This window comes from Furipterus horrens, unplaced genomic scaffold (genome assembly GCF_987537825.1).
Source record: "Furipterus horrens unplaced genomic scaffold, mFurHor1.1.pri manual_scaffold_6, whole genome shotgun sequence".
Taxonomy (NCBI): Eukaryota; Metazoa; Chordata; class Mammalia; order Chiroptera; family Furipteridae; genus Furipterus; species Furipterus horrens.
This window is the reverse complement of record NW_028327176.1, coordinates 72,424,135-72,442,864: the sequence shown is the minus strand read 5'-3', so window position 1 is coordinate 72,442,864 and position 18,730 is coordinate 72,424,135. Positions and strand designations below refer to the sequence as shown.

General features: G+C 41.1%; 1 protein-coding gene and 1 pseudogene across 1 annotated transcript in view; both read left to right on the top strand.

Moving 5' to 3' along the window:
• Window positions 1-3,252: 3,252 nt before the first annotated feature.
• LOC150006485 (PACRG-like protein) lies at window positions 3,253-3,903 on the top strand (annotated as a pseudogene).
• Window positions 3,904-11,423: 7,520 nt separating this feature from the next.
• The window catches only part of VWA3B (von Willebrand factor A domain containing 3B), a 176,973-nt gene continuing 169,666 nt past the window's right edge, over window positions 11,424-18,730 (top strand). The window contains exons 1-2 of the mRNA XM_090281768.1: window positions 11,424-11,723; window positions 16,716-16,943. Of these exons, the coding sequence (XP_090137894.1) occupies window positions 16,748-16,943 (196 nt within the window). The 5' untranslated portion in view covers window positions 11,424-11,723; window positions 16,716-16,747. The remainder of the gene's footprint in view (window positions 11,724-16,715; window positions 16,944-18,730) is intronic.

Below are 18,730 nucleotides of genomic sequence, written 5' to 3'. Positions count from 1 at the left end.
AATTTTTTTTTCCTGCTTTTCTTTCAAAGCAGCTATAACATCTACCTGGTTCCTCTGTTTGATGAGTTTAATAGGATCTTAACATGCAATCATTTTTATGTCTGAATGAGAGTCATGATTTTATCTTTTTCTGAAACTTATCATTTAACAGCGTCAAGGCTTTTTTCTTTGAATATCCACTGTTGAGGGTTGTTTCTCTTTCTTTCAAAAATTGCACTCATCAAGGACAACGATTTCCAGTTTCACTAGAAAGTGGAGGTAGAGTGTAAAAATAAATACATTAGAGAGGTAAATACTTCTAGAATTATATACCTGTTTGTCCCCCCTCCAGTCATTTACTGGGGTTTTATCTTCTCATAATTCAATAGCAATGTTATTTAAAAATTCACATGTATCTAGTATTTCCAAAGCATTCATCCTAAGCTTAAGTTTTAGAGAAATAAGAACCTTTTCTCTTTTAACACTTGTATTTCACTAATTTATAACATTTAATTAAATTATATAATAAGTCTAACCAGCATAAGTATATTTGAGCACAAACACATCTAACATGATAAACGTACAACTTGACTGGTTGTGGAAAAGTCTAGAATCTCTGCCTTCCTCATCCTGGAAGTTGCAGTGATGTAGTTGGGCAGTGTGCTGCAGGCCAGTTATGCTCTCAAATATGCTAAGGAGAGGCTGGTTAAGAGAGTGTCTGGCAGAGATTGTCTGGTTTTCCTCCGAATTTCTTTCTCCTTACAGGGCACACAGCTAGATCTCATATTCCAGCCTCCATTGTAGTAGTGTGGTCATGGGACTGAATTCTAGCCAGTGGAATTTAAATGAAAGAGATAAATGCCTCTTCTCGGTCTGGCCCATAGAAACCTCCCCCTGACACCCTTCAGCTTTCTTTGCCTTTCTGCTGGCTTGAAAAGACAAGCAGCTTGCAAGTCAATGATAAAGATGGTGGAGTCAGAAGGCACAAGAAGTCTGGGTCCCTAGATCACTTCTTTGAGAACCTGCTGATCAAGGATATCACTTTTGGACTTTATGTGAGTAAGATAGTAACTTCCATTGTGTTTGGCCCAGTGTACATTTCTGGGTTGCTTGTTATAGCAGCCAGCATCATTGCAACTAATCAAGAGCTTCTACTGAATTGCCATAGTTGATTTTTTGTTTCTGCTTATCAAGCGGAAGATAAGTCTTTCAACGTGGTGATAAAGATGCTCACAGACTTGAGATATATGCTTAAGTATGGCAAACACATAGGGAAGACATGAAGGCTATGCTAAATGAAATGAAGGAAAAGCCACACAATACCAAAGGTGAAGAGGAGACCTGGGCTCAAATCAATGATTTGGAACATAGGAAAGAAGAAAAAAAAGACAGTCAACCAGTACAGAATGCAGAAACAAGAATTGAAAAAAATGAGGAGAGGCTTAGGAACCTCTAGGACCATTTTAAACGTGCCAACATCCGAATCATAGGGGTTCCAGAAGGAGAAGAAAAAGCACAAGAAATTGAAAGCTTATGTGAAAAAATAATGAAGGAAAACCCCAAATCTGGTGAAGAAAATAGACATACAAGTCCAGGAAACACAGAGAGTCCTAAACAAGCTAGAGCCAAAGAGGACCACACCAAGACATATTATCATTAAAATGCCAAAGGTTCAAGATAAAGAGAGAGTCTTTAAAGCAGCAAGAAAAAAGCAAAGAGTTCCCTACAAAGGGGTGCCTATAAGACTATTAGCTGATTTCTCAAAAGAAACTTTGCAAGCAAGAAGAGACTGGCCAGAAGTATTCAGTGTGATGAAAAGCAAGGAGCTACAACCAAGACTACTCTATCCATCAATGCTATCATTTAGCATGGAAGGGCAGATAAAGTGCTTCCCAGACAAGGCAGAGCTAACGGAGTTCACCATCACCAAGCTCTTATATGAAATGTTAAAGGGACTTATTTAGGAAAAAGATAAAACCTATGAACACTAAAATGACAACAAACTCACAACCATCAACACCTAAATCTAAAAAATAAAAACAAAATCCAACTAAACAAACCAGAATAGGAATAGAATCATAGGTATAGGCATCATTTGGAGGCTTCAGCTGGGAGGGGGAAAGGGAAGAAATGGGGAAATGGTGCAGGAATTAAGAAGCATAATTGGTTGGTACAAAATAGACAGGGGGAAGTTGAGAATAATATAGGAAAGGGTGAAGCCAAAGAATTTACATGCATGACCCATGGACATGAACTAAGGGGAGTGGGATGGCTGGAGGGAAGGGAGGTACTGGGAAGAGGGGAGCTAAGGGAAAAGAAATTTGGACAAGTGTAACAACATGATCAATAAAGTATACTTAAAAAGAAAAAAAAAAAGAAATCAAATGGATTTAGGTTCCTCACATCTTTATTCATTCCACAAAGATGCATGGAGGAGTGATTGCATGCCAGGCACAGTTCTAGGCCCTGCATTATGCAATGAAGAGACAAAGATCTCTGCACTCCAAGAGTTCACATCCTGTAGCGGAGAGACAGCTAATATGCATGATTAATGTTTCAGAAGTTAGGTGGCAATGTGTGCCATGAAGAAAAGTCATGCAGAGAAGTTAGGAGAATGAGGGGGGTGTCTGTGGGTTTCAGTGCTCTGGTCAAGGAAGGCCTCAGTGAGGTGACATTTAAGCAAAGACTTGAAGGTGGTAAGAGTGTGAGTCCCATGGCTGTTTGGGGAGAAGAACATTCCAGGAGAAGTAACATATTGATACAAAGGCCTCTTTTCACTCAGGTTTAAATTCTACTCCCATTATCCAGTTTTAAAAGTAAAATTTGGTTGTGCTGGGGGTAGGATTTCTCCAGTGACTGGGCCCCAGAATGTGGCTGCCAGTGATGTTTGCTTTTTCTCTAGCCCTCTGGATCAGCATCTTGGGTAGCTCCAAGGGCAATGGGATCTTAAAGACTGAGGCCTGTAGCTTTGCAAGTGATGAGCTGGTATTCATCATGAAGTTGGAAAAGTTCTCCATGGAGGGGAGAAACCTACTATGTATGTACCTTTGTAAAACCATGCTTTCAATTAAAGAGGACTTCAAAAGACAAAAAGTGTCATTTAGATAATGACTTCCTGGGAATTTTGCTTAAACTTTTACTGCAGTTAAAAGTCAACAATTCTCAGGTGCCACCAGTCCGTTGGAGGAGCAGGCACTCATCAAAGGTCCCAGGTAGGGTGGCAGCTGGTATGCAGATCACAGCAGGAAAGGGGGGTGGAGTAAAGGGGTAGTGATGAAGAAATCAGAGTGCCATGGAGATGTACAGTTGAAAAACAGAATGTCAGGTAACCACGATCAACATCTAGTACACAAATAAAACATAAGACTACAGTCAAAGAGTAAATCTTTACCAGAAAACCAGTTCTCCAGAGTCTGCAGGAAAAGTCCATTCTCTACCAAGTGACAAATTTAACTCTAAAACAATTAACCTGTTTGGTAAACAGTCACCAGCTCCTTCTGCACTTCTAGCTCTTCATTCTAAAGGAGGTATTCCTTGTAGGTTGTTCATGGTTCCGTAAAACACTGATTACACTGAGAATGCCCTGAAAGTCTTCCATTTCATCCTCTTATTACTTTAGCCAAGGGACTGAGAGAGACTAAACATCCATATATCTTTGTATCACAGGAGGATTTTAGAGAATTGTTTTTGGTCTAAGGTACTCCTAAAATAGCTGTGCCTTTGCTTCCTAGCCTGATTCCTGTGCTAAACGAAGCTCTGGTCCATTCTGGTAATGAAGTATCGGAAAGAGGATTGAATGCTCTGGTACAATTGAGTGTTGTTGGTCCTTCTCTTATAAACCATCTGAAGCATCAGCTTAGTACCAATGGGAGCCTCATAATCATCAAAACTAAAATTCCAACATATTGCTCCACAGGCTGTTGAAGAAGGAAACTGACAAAAATCTTCTAACTACCTAGTAACAGATGTTAAACGCTGACCATGGGTACCTATGGAACTTTTTCAGATTCACATTGCTTTATTCTTGTGTAAAAAATAGCTGCCATTCATTAATTACTAGTTTAAGATGAATATACACAACTCCACTGAATCATAGTAAAAGTGACCAACAGAATAGTTAATGATGGAAAACTATTTTTAAAAGGTCTGTAATAGACTTCCGGCTAAGATGGAGGCGTAGACAGACATGCTGCATCTCCCTCCACAACTAAGAAGAAATACAACTACCTCAAAACTAGAGACAATCAGAAGTTCCAGAAAATCAAACTGCATGGAAGTCCAGCAAACAAAGATATAAAGAAGAAATACTCATCCAGACAGGTAGGAGGAGTGGAGTCGGGGCGGAGTGGATGCGGTGTGGTGGTGGCAGCAGCGCTGGCAGCAGCAGACCCACAGAAAGTGCAGTCACACGTTTTAAAAAGTCAGAAGGGACACCTGGGGATCGTTCCCAGCCCCTCACCAGACCTCCCAACACATGGTCCCAGCATCGGGGAAAATCAAGCCTCATTGCTTCTGACTGGGCAGACCAGCGGGGGTTGGGGCAGAGATAGAAACTGCCGGTCTCTCAGCAGAGTCCATTTGTTTAAAGGGCCCCCATGGTCCTAGAACGTCCACAGACCCACCCACTCTAGGAACGACAGCCAGGGCAACAGCTAGAGGGGCGCCAGTCACATACGGAAGTGGGAGAAGCGCCTGGAAAAGGGGCGAATGCTGGGCAGGCAGCATTGTTCCCTTTCAGACACTTCCCCCACATACAGCGCCACAAAGTGGTGAAACAGGTCGCCCTGCACTGACAAATCCCTAAGGCTCTGCTCCTTACAATGTAACAGGAGCGACAGCTACCCAGGACACGGAGGCAAACAAACACAGGAGCCTGTCAGAATGAGGAGACAGAGAAGTATGGCCCAAAAGGGGGAAGGGATCAAGGTTACAGTGGGACAACTAAGCGACGAGGAGATAGCTAACCTAACAAATGAAGAGATAGCCAATCTAGCAGACGCAGAATTCCAAACACTGGTGATAAAGATGCTCACAGGCTTGATAGATATGCTTGAGTATGGCAAATGCCTAAGAGAAGAAGTGAAGGCTACGCTATGTGAAACAAAGGAAAATCCACACAAAACCAATGGTGAAAAGAAGGAAACCAGGGTTCAAATCAATGATTTGGAACATAAGAAAGAATAAAAATAGTCAACCAGGGTAGAATGAGGAAGCAAGGATTGAAAAAATTAAGGAAAACTTCCCAAATTTTGCGAAGGAGATGGATATACAGGTCTGGGAAGCACAGAGGGTCCCAGGAGAGCTGGACCCAGAGGGGACCACACTAGGATGCATCATGATTGAGATGCCAAAGGTGAAAGATGAAGAGAGAGTCCTGGGGGCAGCAAGAGAGAAGTGGAGCGTTGCCTACAGTGAGGTGCCTATAGGACTATCAGCTGATTTCTCAGAGGACACTTTGCAGGCAGGAAGGGACTGGCAAGCAGTATTCAATGTGATGAAAGGCAGCCTGCAAACCAGATTACTCTATCCAGCAAAGCTATCATTTGGAATGGAAGGGCAGATGAAGTGCTTCCCAGACAAGGTAAAGCTCAAGGGGTTCATCATCACCAAGCCATTATTATATGAAATGTCAAAGGGACTTACTTAAGAAAAAGAAGATCAAAACTATGAACACTAAAATGACAACAAACTCACAACTATCAACAACTGAGTCTAAAAAAATAAAAACAAAATCCAACTAAGCAAACCAGAATAGGAACAGAATCATAGGTATGGGGATCAGTTGGAGGGTTATCAGTTGGGAGTGGGAAGGGGGAGAAATGGGGAAATGGTGCAGAGACTAAGTAGCATAATCAGTTGGTATAAAATAGACAGGGGGAAGTTAAGAATAATATAGGAAAGGGTGAAGCCAAAGAACTTATATGTATGACCCATGGACATGAACTAAGTGGGGTGGGATTGCTGGAGGGAAGGGGGGTACTGGGCAGAGGGGAGCAAAAGGGAAAATATTGGAACTACTGTAGCAACATAATCAATAACATATACTTTAAAACAAAGGTCTATAATAGTATAATTTTGTGGGGTTTATATTTCATATTTCTAAGGTTTGTGTGAACAACCATTATTGGGTTTATAGTAGGTGTATTTGTATTTATAGTGACTTTAATATATAACATCCCTTTTGCAACCAGGTTGTAGCTATACACTTAATTCTAGATATTTTGCCATTTCTTGATTTTATATTAAGGCTATGGACATTTTTAGATTCACTATTAATTATTGTTTATAAATATGCATTTTATAATGTAGAATGCTTGGAAAAATTTATTTCCAGATTACTCTAAGGGAAAAAATTTTAATGTATAAAGTCTGTTATAAGTATGTTCATTGCAACTCAATGAAACTACCTAAATTTTAAGTGTTAATTGTATTTAAGTAAGTGTGACTTTTGTATTTCATAGCCTGAATTCAGGACATGAAGAGTTCCATAAATTAAAATCTTAAAACTCTTAAAAAAAAATTATCCTTCCACTATTGGTTAAAGATTCAAGAACCTGGCTAATTCTTTGAGCAGAAAATAATTTTCAAATGATCATATTAACATTTTACAAAAGCCCTTGGCATACAATATTATAAACCCTGCTTTGTCACAGCATTTCTATTTAAGTACACCTTAGTATATCATTTCAGATAAAGCTGGACTGTATGTGTGTGTGCGCGCGTGTGTGCGTGTGTGTGTATTTTTCCAGCTTTCTGTAGATTTCATGCCACCACATTCTACCAGGCAACCTGTTCTTCACTCCATTTCCTTATGTGATGTATGAGTGTATAGCACGGTGGGAAGCAGAGCGTGCATGCAACTCTTCCTGGCTATTGTTCTCCAAAAGCCTAAGCCTTATATGGATTTCCTAGCCTTTAGGTGGGCTCATGTGACTTGCTATGGCCAGTGGGCTGTGAGTGGAAGCAAACAAATGAATGCATCAATATAATTTTGTGTTTTAACATAAAATGCACTATATTGCATGTATTTGTTCTACATACAACTTGATTTTAAAAGAACTCAACAATGTATCTTGGAGATCTTTCTAGTATATAACAAACAAATTTATTCTTTTAAACTGCTAACATATCACAATGATAACATTCAGATGATTTCCATTATTTTGTTATTACAGAAATGCTCTGTGTGTTCTTAAGGAAATCTGGAAGTGGAATTTTTTTGGTAGAAAGTTATGTGCTTTTCCAGATTTTAAAACAATGACTTACAATATATTCTGTTAAATTCTATTTGCTGCACTTTCCTAGGATTTTTATAGATTCATCAATGAGGATGTCCTAAGACTTCTAATATTATCATCTTTCTTCTTCACTCCTTAAGACATGGAAATACTGACCTAATTGGTCAGATTCCAGGATGTTGATGGTGATGAGTTTATGAGTGTGAAGACATCCACCTGGGTGTGGTTCTCTTGTGGTGCTTAGGTCTTTCTTGAAGGGGAAAAGAGGGCATCCAAACCAGTATTCCTCTTTCGGCGGGCAGACCTTCTTCTCTCTCTTCCTCCCACATGAGCAGTGCCACACATTTTCCCCTCCCGGCTGGGCAAGGAGTTAGTAGAAATTTCTGGGCTTAGAAGAGAGAGAGGTCCTAGCCTTGTGCCTATGCCCTGTACCCCTACTGGGTTGCCAGGTCACCCTGCACTAGGGTTAGAGGGACCTAAAATAAGGAAATGCCTTACAGCCACTGCCATTGTCAGGTGTGCAACTTCCTCTCTTCAGGAACCACAGGAAGAGGGTAACCAGGCCAAGGCAAGATCCAGGCTCATTCCTGAATATCTTTTCCGTGTGATGAAAATCTCATCCCAAGAGTATTGTTTTTGGCAGCTAGTAGTTAAGTCTCTATTTTGAAGAGTAATTTTAAATTTCCAAGTGTTCAGGACTTTTTAAATAAAATATTTTTTTCCAATTCTTCTTAATTTAGCTATTGGGATAGATTTTAGACATTAAGACATCCAGTTCACTTAGAAGCATGACACATTGCAAAGGTGTTGGTTAACAGGAAGTGGGAGAGAAGAGTAATTAGAAAATTAACCTGTTTTATGCACTGAAAATTGAAATGTGAGATTTCAAATCCAGCAAAGTTTTTATTGTGGCATTAATGTCCAGTTCTAAGTGAACACTGCATAAATGAAACGACAAACAATTTCTTTTGGAGAAAACTAAAACCAACAATTGGTCAACACAGCACATGATTAAGAGGACAGGCTGCCTGGGCTCAAATTCTGGAGCCACCATTTACTACATGAGTGGCCTTGGAAAAGTTGCTTAATCTTGTGTTTCAGTTTATCTGTAAAATGGTGATAATTATAGTATTTTGCTCATGGAGCTCTCATAAATATTGAATAAAGTGATGTATTTAAAGTGTTTAGAACATTGTCTGGCACTGAATAAATTTTAGCTATTATTTTTAAGTATTGGTCATCACTTAATTATCAAGGGTAGAACAGTTAGTTATACCTACATGCTCTGTTCCTCACACAAAAAAGTATTAGATTGAGAGGCACAGGCCTGCATTCACTCTCCAAATAATAAACACTGAACAGAAGAACATGACAATACACACAAGTGTCTGTTTAGACTTTCCCATCTCCCAAGCCCACCCCTCTCTCAGGCAGCCCCTGACAGCCGAACACCCTGGACCAGCAGTGCCAACCAAGGTTCACCAGTGACCACTACCTGATTCAGTTTCTCTATTTCCCCTCTTTCTTTGTTCCCTCCTCTTCAGAAGGAGTGCTTTTTTGTTATTTTTATCTCAAGACCCTTTCTTATACATACATATAATTCCCTTGAATGAACATTCTACTGTTCTCTGTGCCAGTTTTTGTAGAGGTCTTAGGAAAATTGCTTTTCCTCCTTTTATTTCATTTATCACTCCCCTGCCCCCCACCCCCAAGATTCTAATTATGATCATAAGGCCAAGTAGTGGCAGTGATAGACTTATTTGAAGAAAAGAAAAAACATTCTATCTGTAAACAGCACAAAGGTCCAATAACAATGTAAGGGCTGTTACAAAGCAGTACAAGTTTGCCAAGACAGCTGATGCTGAGTTTAGACAGGGGGAGAGAAATTACTGGAGCGCGAGTGTCCATGGAAGGCTTTGTGAAGAGAGAAGAGCTTGAGCTGACCCTGAAAGACCTGGGGGGCTGTGGCTCCCAAGCTGTGGTAATCCAGGTGAAGGCGATATTCTGAATAAAGGCATCTGTGGTAAGAGACAGGGACCAGGTTAGTCTCCCGCTGGAGGGCTTGAGTTGTGGGCAGGGGGCAGAGACTGAAAGTATAATCTGAGCCTTGAATGGTAAACTCAGGTTAGATATTACTTTAAGGATGGGTCTGATATGAGAAATACCAATTCTGAGGTTGAGGGTAGGATACAAATTACCTGTGTGAGAAATGCTCACAATAAAAACCGGGACACAGGACTTGAGCGGCAAAGCGAGGTGTTTATTCACGAGTTTGCAGAGTCGGGCGCACCCTCAGCCAGGAGAATGTGCACCCAAAAAGAGGGAGCTGGCTGCTTTTATCCCTAACGCATCTAAAGCCCCCCTCCCTCTCCTTTTCCTTCCCCATTTCTCCATGCTGGATACTCCGGAGTTATAATCTAACGAGATTTATCTAAATGCCCCTTTTGTGATTTGTAAATATACTACTACTGTCAACTACCTTTTCCCATTTTCCTTTTGTCTGGTGATGACTATCTTTCCGCCTTCAGGATGCCCCATTTGTGATTCGTAAATATGCCAATACTGTCAACTTCCTTCTCAGAGATCCTGTAATTACATTTGCCCTTGAGACCCTCTAATTACATTTGCCCTTAAGACCCTCTAATTACATTTGTCCTTTGTTACTAATGATTTTCTACTGGTTTGGGAGTCACTATTTCCTTGTTTCTTACACCTGTTAAATGTAAATTCAAAACAATTTGTTAAAGCTCAGTACAGAGGTATATCACAACTATGCTAAAGGTATTCTTATTCTAAACCACTCAACAAACAAAAATGAGATGAACCATCCTGCAGCTAGATGAACTAGTCTGTATCAGCTCTGCAACACTTCAAAATGACCTACACTTCTGCTTAATTATCTGTCTACAATTAAGTAATTAGTGTTTAACATTTTCATAGGAATCTATGCTTATAGGCACATAAACATAATTGACAGAAACATAAGAGTCATCTGTAGTTGCTTGCATAAGTGGCAAGTGTCCTAGGAAGGAAGAACGCATGGGGTGAAGGTTGGGACAGGAGTGCCTGGCATGACTGTGGAGGCTGTGGGTTCGAATGTGTGGATACTCTGTACTCTATGTCACCCATGTGACACAGGAATATTAAGTCTGGCAGGGCGTGGCCAGCAGGAATTAATGTGGCCTTGGCAGCACAAGTAGTTGTGGCTGCTGTATTACCTCCCTTCTGAACAGAATCTTGAGTACTGTGTTTTTGTTTTTATTTTTGGTGATGAGGTTGGCAAGTGTCATTTACAGGGCCAATGGTATATAATCAAATGACTTTACAGAATGATTTGTGACCCGAGATCAAAGCATTTGGTACTTTTTAGTTATAAAGGCATTAAAAGAATGCAGGAAAATAAATCCTTGTTGGGGACAGAATATTCGGTTTCAATATTAACTATGTTTTATTAGATCTCTGATTCAAAACCCTAGAAAGAATCTGGTCACTTCTTTAGTTTTAAAATGTAAAATACAGTTTAATATCCCGATATACTAAACACAATACTTGCCTGTGGGATCTTTTCTTAAGGATTTAAAGAACCTTTTCATAACAACAATTTTATCAGTGACTGAAAAATCACAGGCATATATTTCGAGCTCTTTGCTCACTTGATAAGAAAAAGCTAAAATAAGGGTTAAGAATAAAGCTGAATGAAGAAAGTAATGCCCATAGGAATTCTCATGTCTAACAGGTAAGAGTATTTTTGATAACTGCAGCCCCTGCCTCCAAAATTGCAAGTTTGCAAAACTGCAGCTCAAGGTGCCTCCTGTTTCAGCTCCACCCTCCTTCCGGTAGAGCGACCTGCACCTTCCCCAGCTCTTTAAGGTTCTTTCCCTCAGCTGAAAAATAAAGAAAATCTCTCGTCACAGCGCTGACGTGAAAATTAAACAAAGTCTTTTGCACGCTGAAAAGCGAGTACAGAAATTAATGCCAACGTTTTCTACAGTGTGCTGGCCTCCCAGTCTTTGGCGCCTTCTCGCGCCCGCGCCCCTTACCCGGCTACGTCTGTTTGTTGACTTAATTAATTAACGTTCGCCACCGTTGTAGACCTCCCGGTTAAAGCAAGCGCAGAGGACAGGCCCATTTCCCCCGCCGGCTCGGGACCTCGCCTCGAGCGCAGGTGGAGGCACCCCGCCCGGAACCCGCCTTGGAGCCCGCCCCACCCCCACAGGGCGAGCGCTCTGGAAACCCGGCAGGCTCCGCAGGCTCCGCTGTGATTGGCGCTGTCCAGGCAACCGCGCTACCCTGGTAGTCAGCTGGCCGCGCGGCCACCTCTCTGGTCACAAGAGAAATCGAACCGCTGAAGGCTTTGGCGAGCGTGGACCCTTCGTGCGCGAGAGGCGCTGCTTATCACCCAAGGGCATGCGTCCGTCCTCCGCCCTCTCGGGTCTGAAGGCCCTCGGCGGACGGGAGGGCAGCTGCTGAACAGGACCCGCCTGTTTTTCGCCTGGCGGAAGCCTAGTAAGTGCGGGATGCCGTCGCCTCCGCGGGCTGACCCTCCGAGGCGTGGAGGGCAATCTCGGAAATACAGTTTCCGAGCGGGACTGCCCCCACTTGCGATTGCGGAAACTGGACCGAAAAAGCTCAGCGACTTGACCCGACTCACTTAACTGTTTGGTACCTGGGTCGGGGCTGTAAACAAGGTGAACGGGCCGGCCCGCCCCAGAGAGCCCTTGCCGCCACGCCTCACCCAGGGGCGGGGCTCAGCCGTACACTGCTGGCTTCCTGGCTCCCGACTGTGTCAAAGGCCGGAAGTAGGAAGGCGAAGGCTGCTTGGGTTTTGGAGGTAATAGGAGCACCAGTGAAGTTTACTTCTGAAAAATAATCACAATATGAATAGTCTAAAAAGCCCACAGTCACCTGTTTGGATTAAAGCTTTCTACAACTTCCTGTCCTGGCAAGGCCGCTGGCTCCCTCCCCATTCCTCCACCGGTGAATGGTTTTCATAAGCACATCGCTAAGATAAGCCCCATTTTCTTTTGCTCTTATTTAAGGGCGTAAATTTTATATTTGGTTTCCACTTGGAAGTTTTCCTTTCATCTTTTCAGGAGCTCCTGTTTTTGGTTTTTTTTCCCCTAGCAATGATCTCTCCCCTAAAGCACCCCATTTATTCTCAGATTTTCTTTTCTCAACTGTGGGACAGCCCATTTCAGTCTCCCTATCTTTGCCCTCATTATTTGTGTAGATAACCACAGCCTAACCCTGCTTCTCAAGGGCAGAAGAATTGGGATGTGGGTTGGGGGAGTGTTACAGCAGGGTACCCATAGGGCCTCATGTGAGCTTGCTTTTTTTTTTTTTTTTGAAACAATTCAAAACTCACATAAGTCACAAGATATATCCATCTAACCCAGAGTTGTTTTTTTTTAAAAGAAACTAATAAAGATATAGGAAGTCTTAGGTGTTGGTAATAAAGCAGTTAGAAGTATAGAAAATGAGTTTTAAGATGAATGAATAGACTTTAAGTTGTGCATTGTGCCTCAACCGCTGATGATATAGGACTTACTCTCAGGACAGCCACAGGGCACCTCTTGGCTGCCCAGCATTGGCAGACCCCAGTAGCATGGGTCCCTGTCCCTTTGGTTGGGACCTTTGGGTTTGTGCCAGATTAATCTTTCTATTTTTCCCCAAACCCTGCCTTCTGGTCTCTGCTTTCATCAGACTTTGACTCCCCCCCACCCCCCGCACTTCCTCTTTCTATTTAGGAAATTCCTTCCTCTTTACCCAAGCTTTGACCCTTGGTGTAGCACTTAGGGCAGTGCTCAACTGGGATATGTTGTTTCTTACTTCTGGGTTCTTCTTTCCCCAATTTGTAATAATCTCAGATGAAGAAATCCTGAATAACATTAGTAATAATAACAACAGTAATATCCAGAAAATAATGTGTCAGTTTAAACAGACATCTATTTCCTGACCTTAGCCTTGTTAGAAATGCGAATCTTTGCCTTGTTTGAAAAATCAGGCTTCTCAGCAATTCTGAGTAATTAATTTAATTCACTTTTAACACCTATTCAAAGTGCGTGCTGTATATAAGGTACTGTGCTGAGGACATCCATATAGTTTGTCCCTGTAGGCATTGAAACTTCTGTCAGATTAGAGAGAACAAACCTGAAGAATTCAAGGCCACGTTGGTGTAGTGTCACAGCAAAAGCTAGGGCTTTCCTAGGAGGGGGCTGCAGGAGGTTGGAGAGGCTTACTGGAGGAGTCAGGGTTTGAAACTGGCCTTGAAAGCTAAGATTCTACACAGGAGAACCACTGGAGACCATGTTGGAGGTGGGAAAGCAGGTAGTTTGCATATGGAGGGTTGTTTGTCAGGTGACCTGGCAACAGTGCTGTGGCAGACTTCCTTGCCCTGTCACAGTAGCTCTTTTCCCATTTTAGTAGAAGGATTCCTTCTGTTGCAGATGCCTTTTCTCATTTTCTTCCTGTTTTCTCTGGATAAGTTTATTTTCCAGTTGCTTTCATTTCCCATTATGTGGGTATTCTCAGGTTAAAAAACCCCAAGAGTCAAGATCTGAGTCAGAATGAATCATACAGGTTCTCTGATCCAATAGCGCTAACCTGACTTTTTAAACATTTTTTATTTTTTTAAGTCATGTGAGTGCAAAAGGGACTGGGGCACACTCCTTAGCTGTGTAATTAAAGGGTCTCTGAGAAGGGAGTTGACAGCATTAGCATATTTACAAATCACAATAGGGGCATTTAGATGATCTTGTTAGATTGTAACTCTGGAGTAACCAGTAATGGAGAAACGTGGAAGAAGGAGAGGGGTGGGGGAAGCTAATCAATTTCACTTTAGGGCGGGGCACTTTACTATAAAACCAGCTTTCTTTGTCTACTTCGTGTGCACATTCTCCTGGCTGAGGGTGCGCCCGACTCTGTAGACTCATGAATAAACACCTCGCTTTGCTGCTCAAGTCCTGTGTCCTGGTTTTTATTGTGAGCGTTTCTCACAGCTGGAGGATTCACTTATCTCTTGTTTGGAATCAAGAATGTGTCCCTTTGGCTTAAAAACAAGACCTATGACTCTCTGAGACTTCTTTAAAGTTGAGGAGTTTTAGGATAGTTAATATAGCTGTGTTCCCTTTGTAACCCTAGGGCACATAGCTCCCTCTATTAAGAATATAGAAGGTGGGTGAGTGTGTTTTGGGGAAGAGAAAGATTAACTGGAAATGATGAAATAGATAGTCAAAGATCTGTATTCTGAGCTTCCTTTTGTTTCTGTAGGAACCACTGGCCAAATGTAAGTGTCAATCTTGGTTGGACAGATCTCAAAAAAAAAAAAAAAGTTGAAGCATATAGTCTGCCCTTCTCAATCTTTTCATGTTCTTTGGTTCTAAAGTAGAAGGAGGAGCCAAAACTTCATAGCTCAAATATGTCTGGGGTATGCGGGTAAAAAAATGCTTGGAATGAAAGTGGGTATATGAAACAAAGCACAGTTACTAAAGGACAATGATTTTAAGTAATTTATGTATATATAGCTCTTTCCACTATTTTAAGTCCTCATCCATGCAGAATTCCTGCATTGCCAATTTTTCTCCTTGCAGTAGCCCTGGGAGTTAGGGAGCACAGGTGGCATTACTGCTGTAGAAAGGGGAAGTCACCTAATGTGGTGGGATGGACCTACACAGAGTTTTCTTCTCAGCTTTCCCCCTCTCATATGATGCTGTACAAATGCTACTTGTTCTCATCAGATTGAGCCCTTGTAGGAAGAAGGCAAGATCTTCACCAATAACATACATTTGTGTATCTTTGGAATTCAACATATCTGGACAGTGCAAATTCACATAAACCTTAAAATTGAAATCATCCTTAAAAAGTTGACAATGACAAACCAGGAAGCTCATTGACCTGAGCTCTGATAATAAAGGTTATTGCTCTGTCTTCAGTGAGAACCCAGGATCCCTAAGAGAAAGCAGTCCTCCTGGAATGCACTCTGTTGGTAGGCCTCTACCATAGGACCAACCTGGAGCTCGTCAGTTATAATAGTAGCAGAGTGGTTGAGAAATGGCTTTGACTCTTGCTTCTGCCACTTACTGGCTGTGGGTCCTGAACAACTTCTTTAAATTCTTGAAGCTTCTGATTCCTCAAAAATAAGTATTGTGTTAATAGTATGCATCTGATATGGTTATGAAGAATTTTATGAGACAGCACATATGAGAAGCTCATCTCAAGGTGTGGCCAACAAATGGAAGGTGCTACAGTTTTTTTTGTCATTGTTGTTAATTATTATAATAAAGGCCACAGAACATTCTGTTTTCTAGACTCTAGAGTCAGATGACCTGTTTGGTCATCTACCTGCTATGAGATGATGGACAAATTGGTTAAGCACTGTCAGTCTTGATTTCCTCATCTGAAAAATGGGACTCATAATAGGGCTACCTATCTCCTAAAATTATTACAAGGATTAAATTTATACTACTCAATATACATAAAAATTGTTTGCTAATAATGGTACTTCTAACTTCACAAAAATCTTAGCTTGTGTCCAATTGATTTCTGTGTTTGAAATTTCATATGAGACTTGCAGGCAATACAGAGTTTTAAAGATGGGAAAAAGGAGTATTTCCATTGTTAAAAAGTATTATAGTCCAGGGAACTCATTTGTATGCATTGCACACTCTGCCTGCAGAAGCTAAGCTTTCTACTCTTTGCCAGATTGTCAGGCCCTTCCTGAAGTTGTGGTGAGTGGGTTAAGATGGCATTACAGTTTGACTATTACTTTCCTCCTGTGTTCACTGGCTATATATAGGCAGGCCTACACAAGTTTAATATGTTGCATATTGCCTTGAGTCCGGTTGGTCCCAGAACGGCTGGCTACACGAGCCAGAACATTTCAGTCCAACTTTTAAAGTCCTAGAGCAGAAACATTCAAAAGTAAGGCCATGTATTCTAGCTGGGCTGAACCTGGTAACCACCCTCTCACTAGCTCCCAGTTGGCCACTCCACATGCGGAACACATGTGTTTCCTCTCAGGGTTTCATCCTCTTTACCCTCTATGGAAGCATGTGATTATAATTGGAATACTGATGTGTAATGAAGGTTCAGGAGTGACTCTTCATTTTCTAAAATTGAAGAGCTTTGTATTTTTCTGATTATAAAATAAATCCTGTTTTAGAAATGTTTAAGTAATGCAAAAATGCAAGCAACATAGAAAAGGCAAAAGTCCCACCACACATAGAAAACTACTCTAAACCTCTTGGAGTATGGCTTTCTAAATGTTTTTCTGTGTGTATATGGGTATATACTGATGGATGTTGAATTTTATGGATACCTTTCAGCAATATATATGGATGTCTTCTTTGTCAACAAATATATATCTGTATTATAATTTTTAACTTGTAGATAGAATTCCACTTCATGGATGCACTGTAATGTATATTAAACCAATCTTCTGTTGATGTTAGATAGTTTCCAAGTTTTCAGGAAGTCTGAGTTTGACAATTCTCCTTGCAGGAGGTCCCTGTCACTTATCTCCTAACTCAGAGATGGAGATATCAGGCCCATCTTCTATCATCTCTGAGCAGCAGCTTCGAAGGCAAGAGGGACTGAACAACCCCAAAACAGACATGGCCAAGCAGAGTCTCATCTCGTCTGAGGAATGGCTCCAACTGCATGGGCTGAAGAGCAACAAATTGACCTTGAAACAGATTTTGTCACAAATTGGATTTCCACACTGTGAAGGTAGAGTACTCACAGAGCAGTGCTGGCTGGAAAACCCAACCACCACTTGGCCTGTTAGCTTCTGAGGAGGCTGTGTTAGTTCTGTAGTTCCTTGAAAACTGTGGGTCTCTGAGCTTATTTTGATCTCACTTCCTTACTGGCAAAAAAATGTTTGCACCCCAATATGTGTATATTATATAAATGTACACTTGTTAATCCACATATTAAATATTAGGAATGCTTCATTTCATTCTTTTTTTGAAAGATGAAATAGAAGTTATTTGTATTTATCCCCTGGGATGTGCAACCCCCTTTTGGAGGTCATTGATGAAAACAATTGCCATGTACAGTTTTGGGGAGTGTGCTATTTTCCTGTTGTGGTCTTCCTCATGTTGTAGTCCAATTTTTCTCTAAATGCATTGGTTTGGGTATTGGTTCTGAACTCCCATGAATACTGCCTTCCAACAGGGAGTATGGCAATGTGTGAAGATTATGGATTATGCTGGCTTTATAAAATGTTTGGAAATATTTACTCCTCCTCCTCTATGTTCTGATGTTGTTTGTAGATATATGATTGGCACTATTTCTTCTTTAAATGTACGATAAAACTCAACAGTGAAACTTATCTGAGCCTAGAGTTTTGTTTGTAGGAAAAATTTGGTAAGAAATTCAGTTTCTCTAATAGTCATAGAGCTATTCGATTTTTGTTTAATCCTGCCAATTTGGGAAAGGTGTGTTTTTCAAGTATTTTGTTCAGTTCATTTCATCAGTGCTTTTTTTTCTTTTTTTTAACATATTGGCAAAATGTTGTTCATAGTATTCCCTTAACATTTTTTAAAATATGTTTTATTGATTATGTTGTTACAGTTGTCCCAATTTCTTTTCCCTCTGTTCCCCTCCACCCAGTGACCCCCTCCCTCCAGTTCTACCCCCCTTAGTCCATGGCCATTGGTTGTGCTTATAGTTCTTCTCAACATCTTCCTGTCTACTCCACTCCCTCCTACTATGCTTCTTAATTCCTGAATCATCTCCCTCCCTTTCCCCTCTTCCTCCTCCCCGCTGACCTCCCCCCATTATGTTCCCCATACCTATAATTCTTTTTCCACTCTCGTTGCCTACTCAGTTTGCCTTTGTTTCGATTCCCTAGCTTCTGTTGTGGGTTGTTGTGATACAGTTTTCATTTAAATGTTCATAGTTTTGATCCTCCTTCTTCTAAACAAGTCCCTTTAATGTCTCATATAACACTGGTTTGGATCTAATGAACTCCTTCAGTTTTACTTTGTCCTGGAAGCACTTTCTCTGCCGTTCTATTCTGAATGACAGCTTCGCTGGATAGAGTAATCGTGGCTGTAGGTTTTTTCTTTTCATTACTTTGAATATTTCTTGCCAGTCCCTTCTTGCCTGTAGAGTCTTCTTTGAGAAATCAGCTGATAGTCTAATTGGGACCCCTTTGTACATAATTCTCTTCTTCTCTCTTGCTGCTTTTAAGATTCTCTCTTTATCTTTACTTTTTGACATTTTGATTATAATGTGTCTTGGAGTGGTTCTCCCTGGGTCCAGTTTATTTGGAACTCTGTGTGCTTCCTGGACCTGTAAGTCTATTTCCTTCCCCAAATTAGGGAAGTTCTGCTTCATTATTTTTTCACATAATTTTTCAATTTCTAGTTCTGGGAACCCTATAATTCAGATGTTTGCTCTCTTATAGTTGTCCCAGAGGTTTCTGAGCTTCTCATTTTCCTCACTTTTTGTTTCCTCTTTCTGCACTGATTAACTGTTCCTTCCCTATGTTCTGATTTGTTGATTTGATC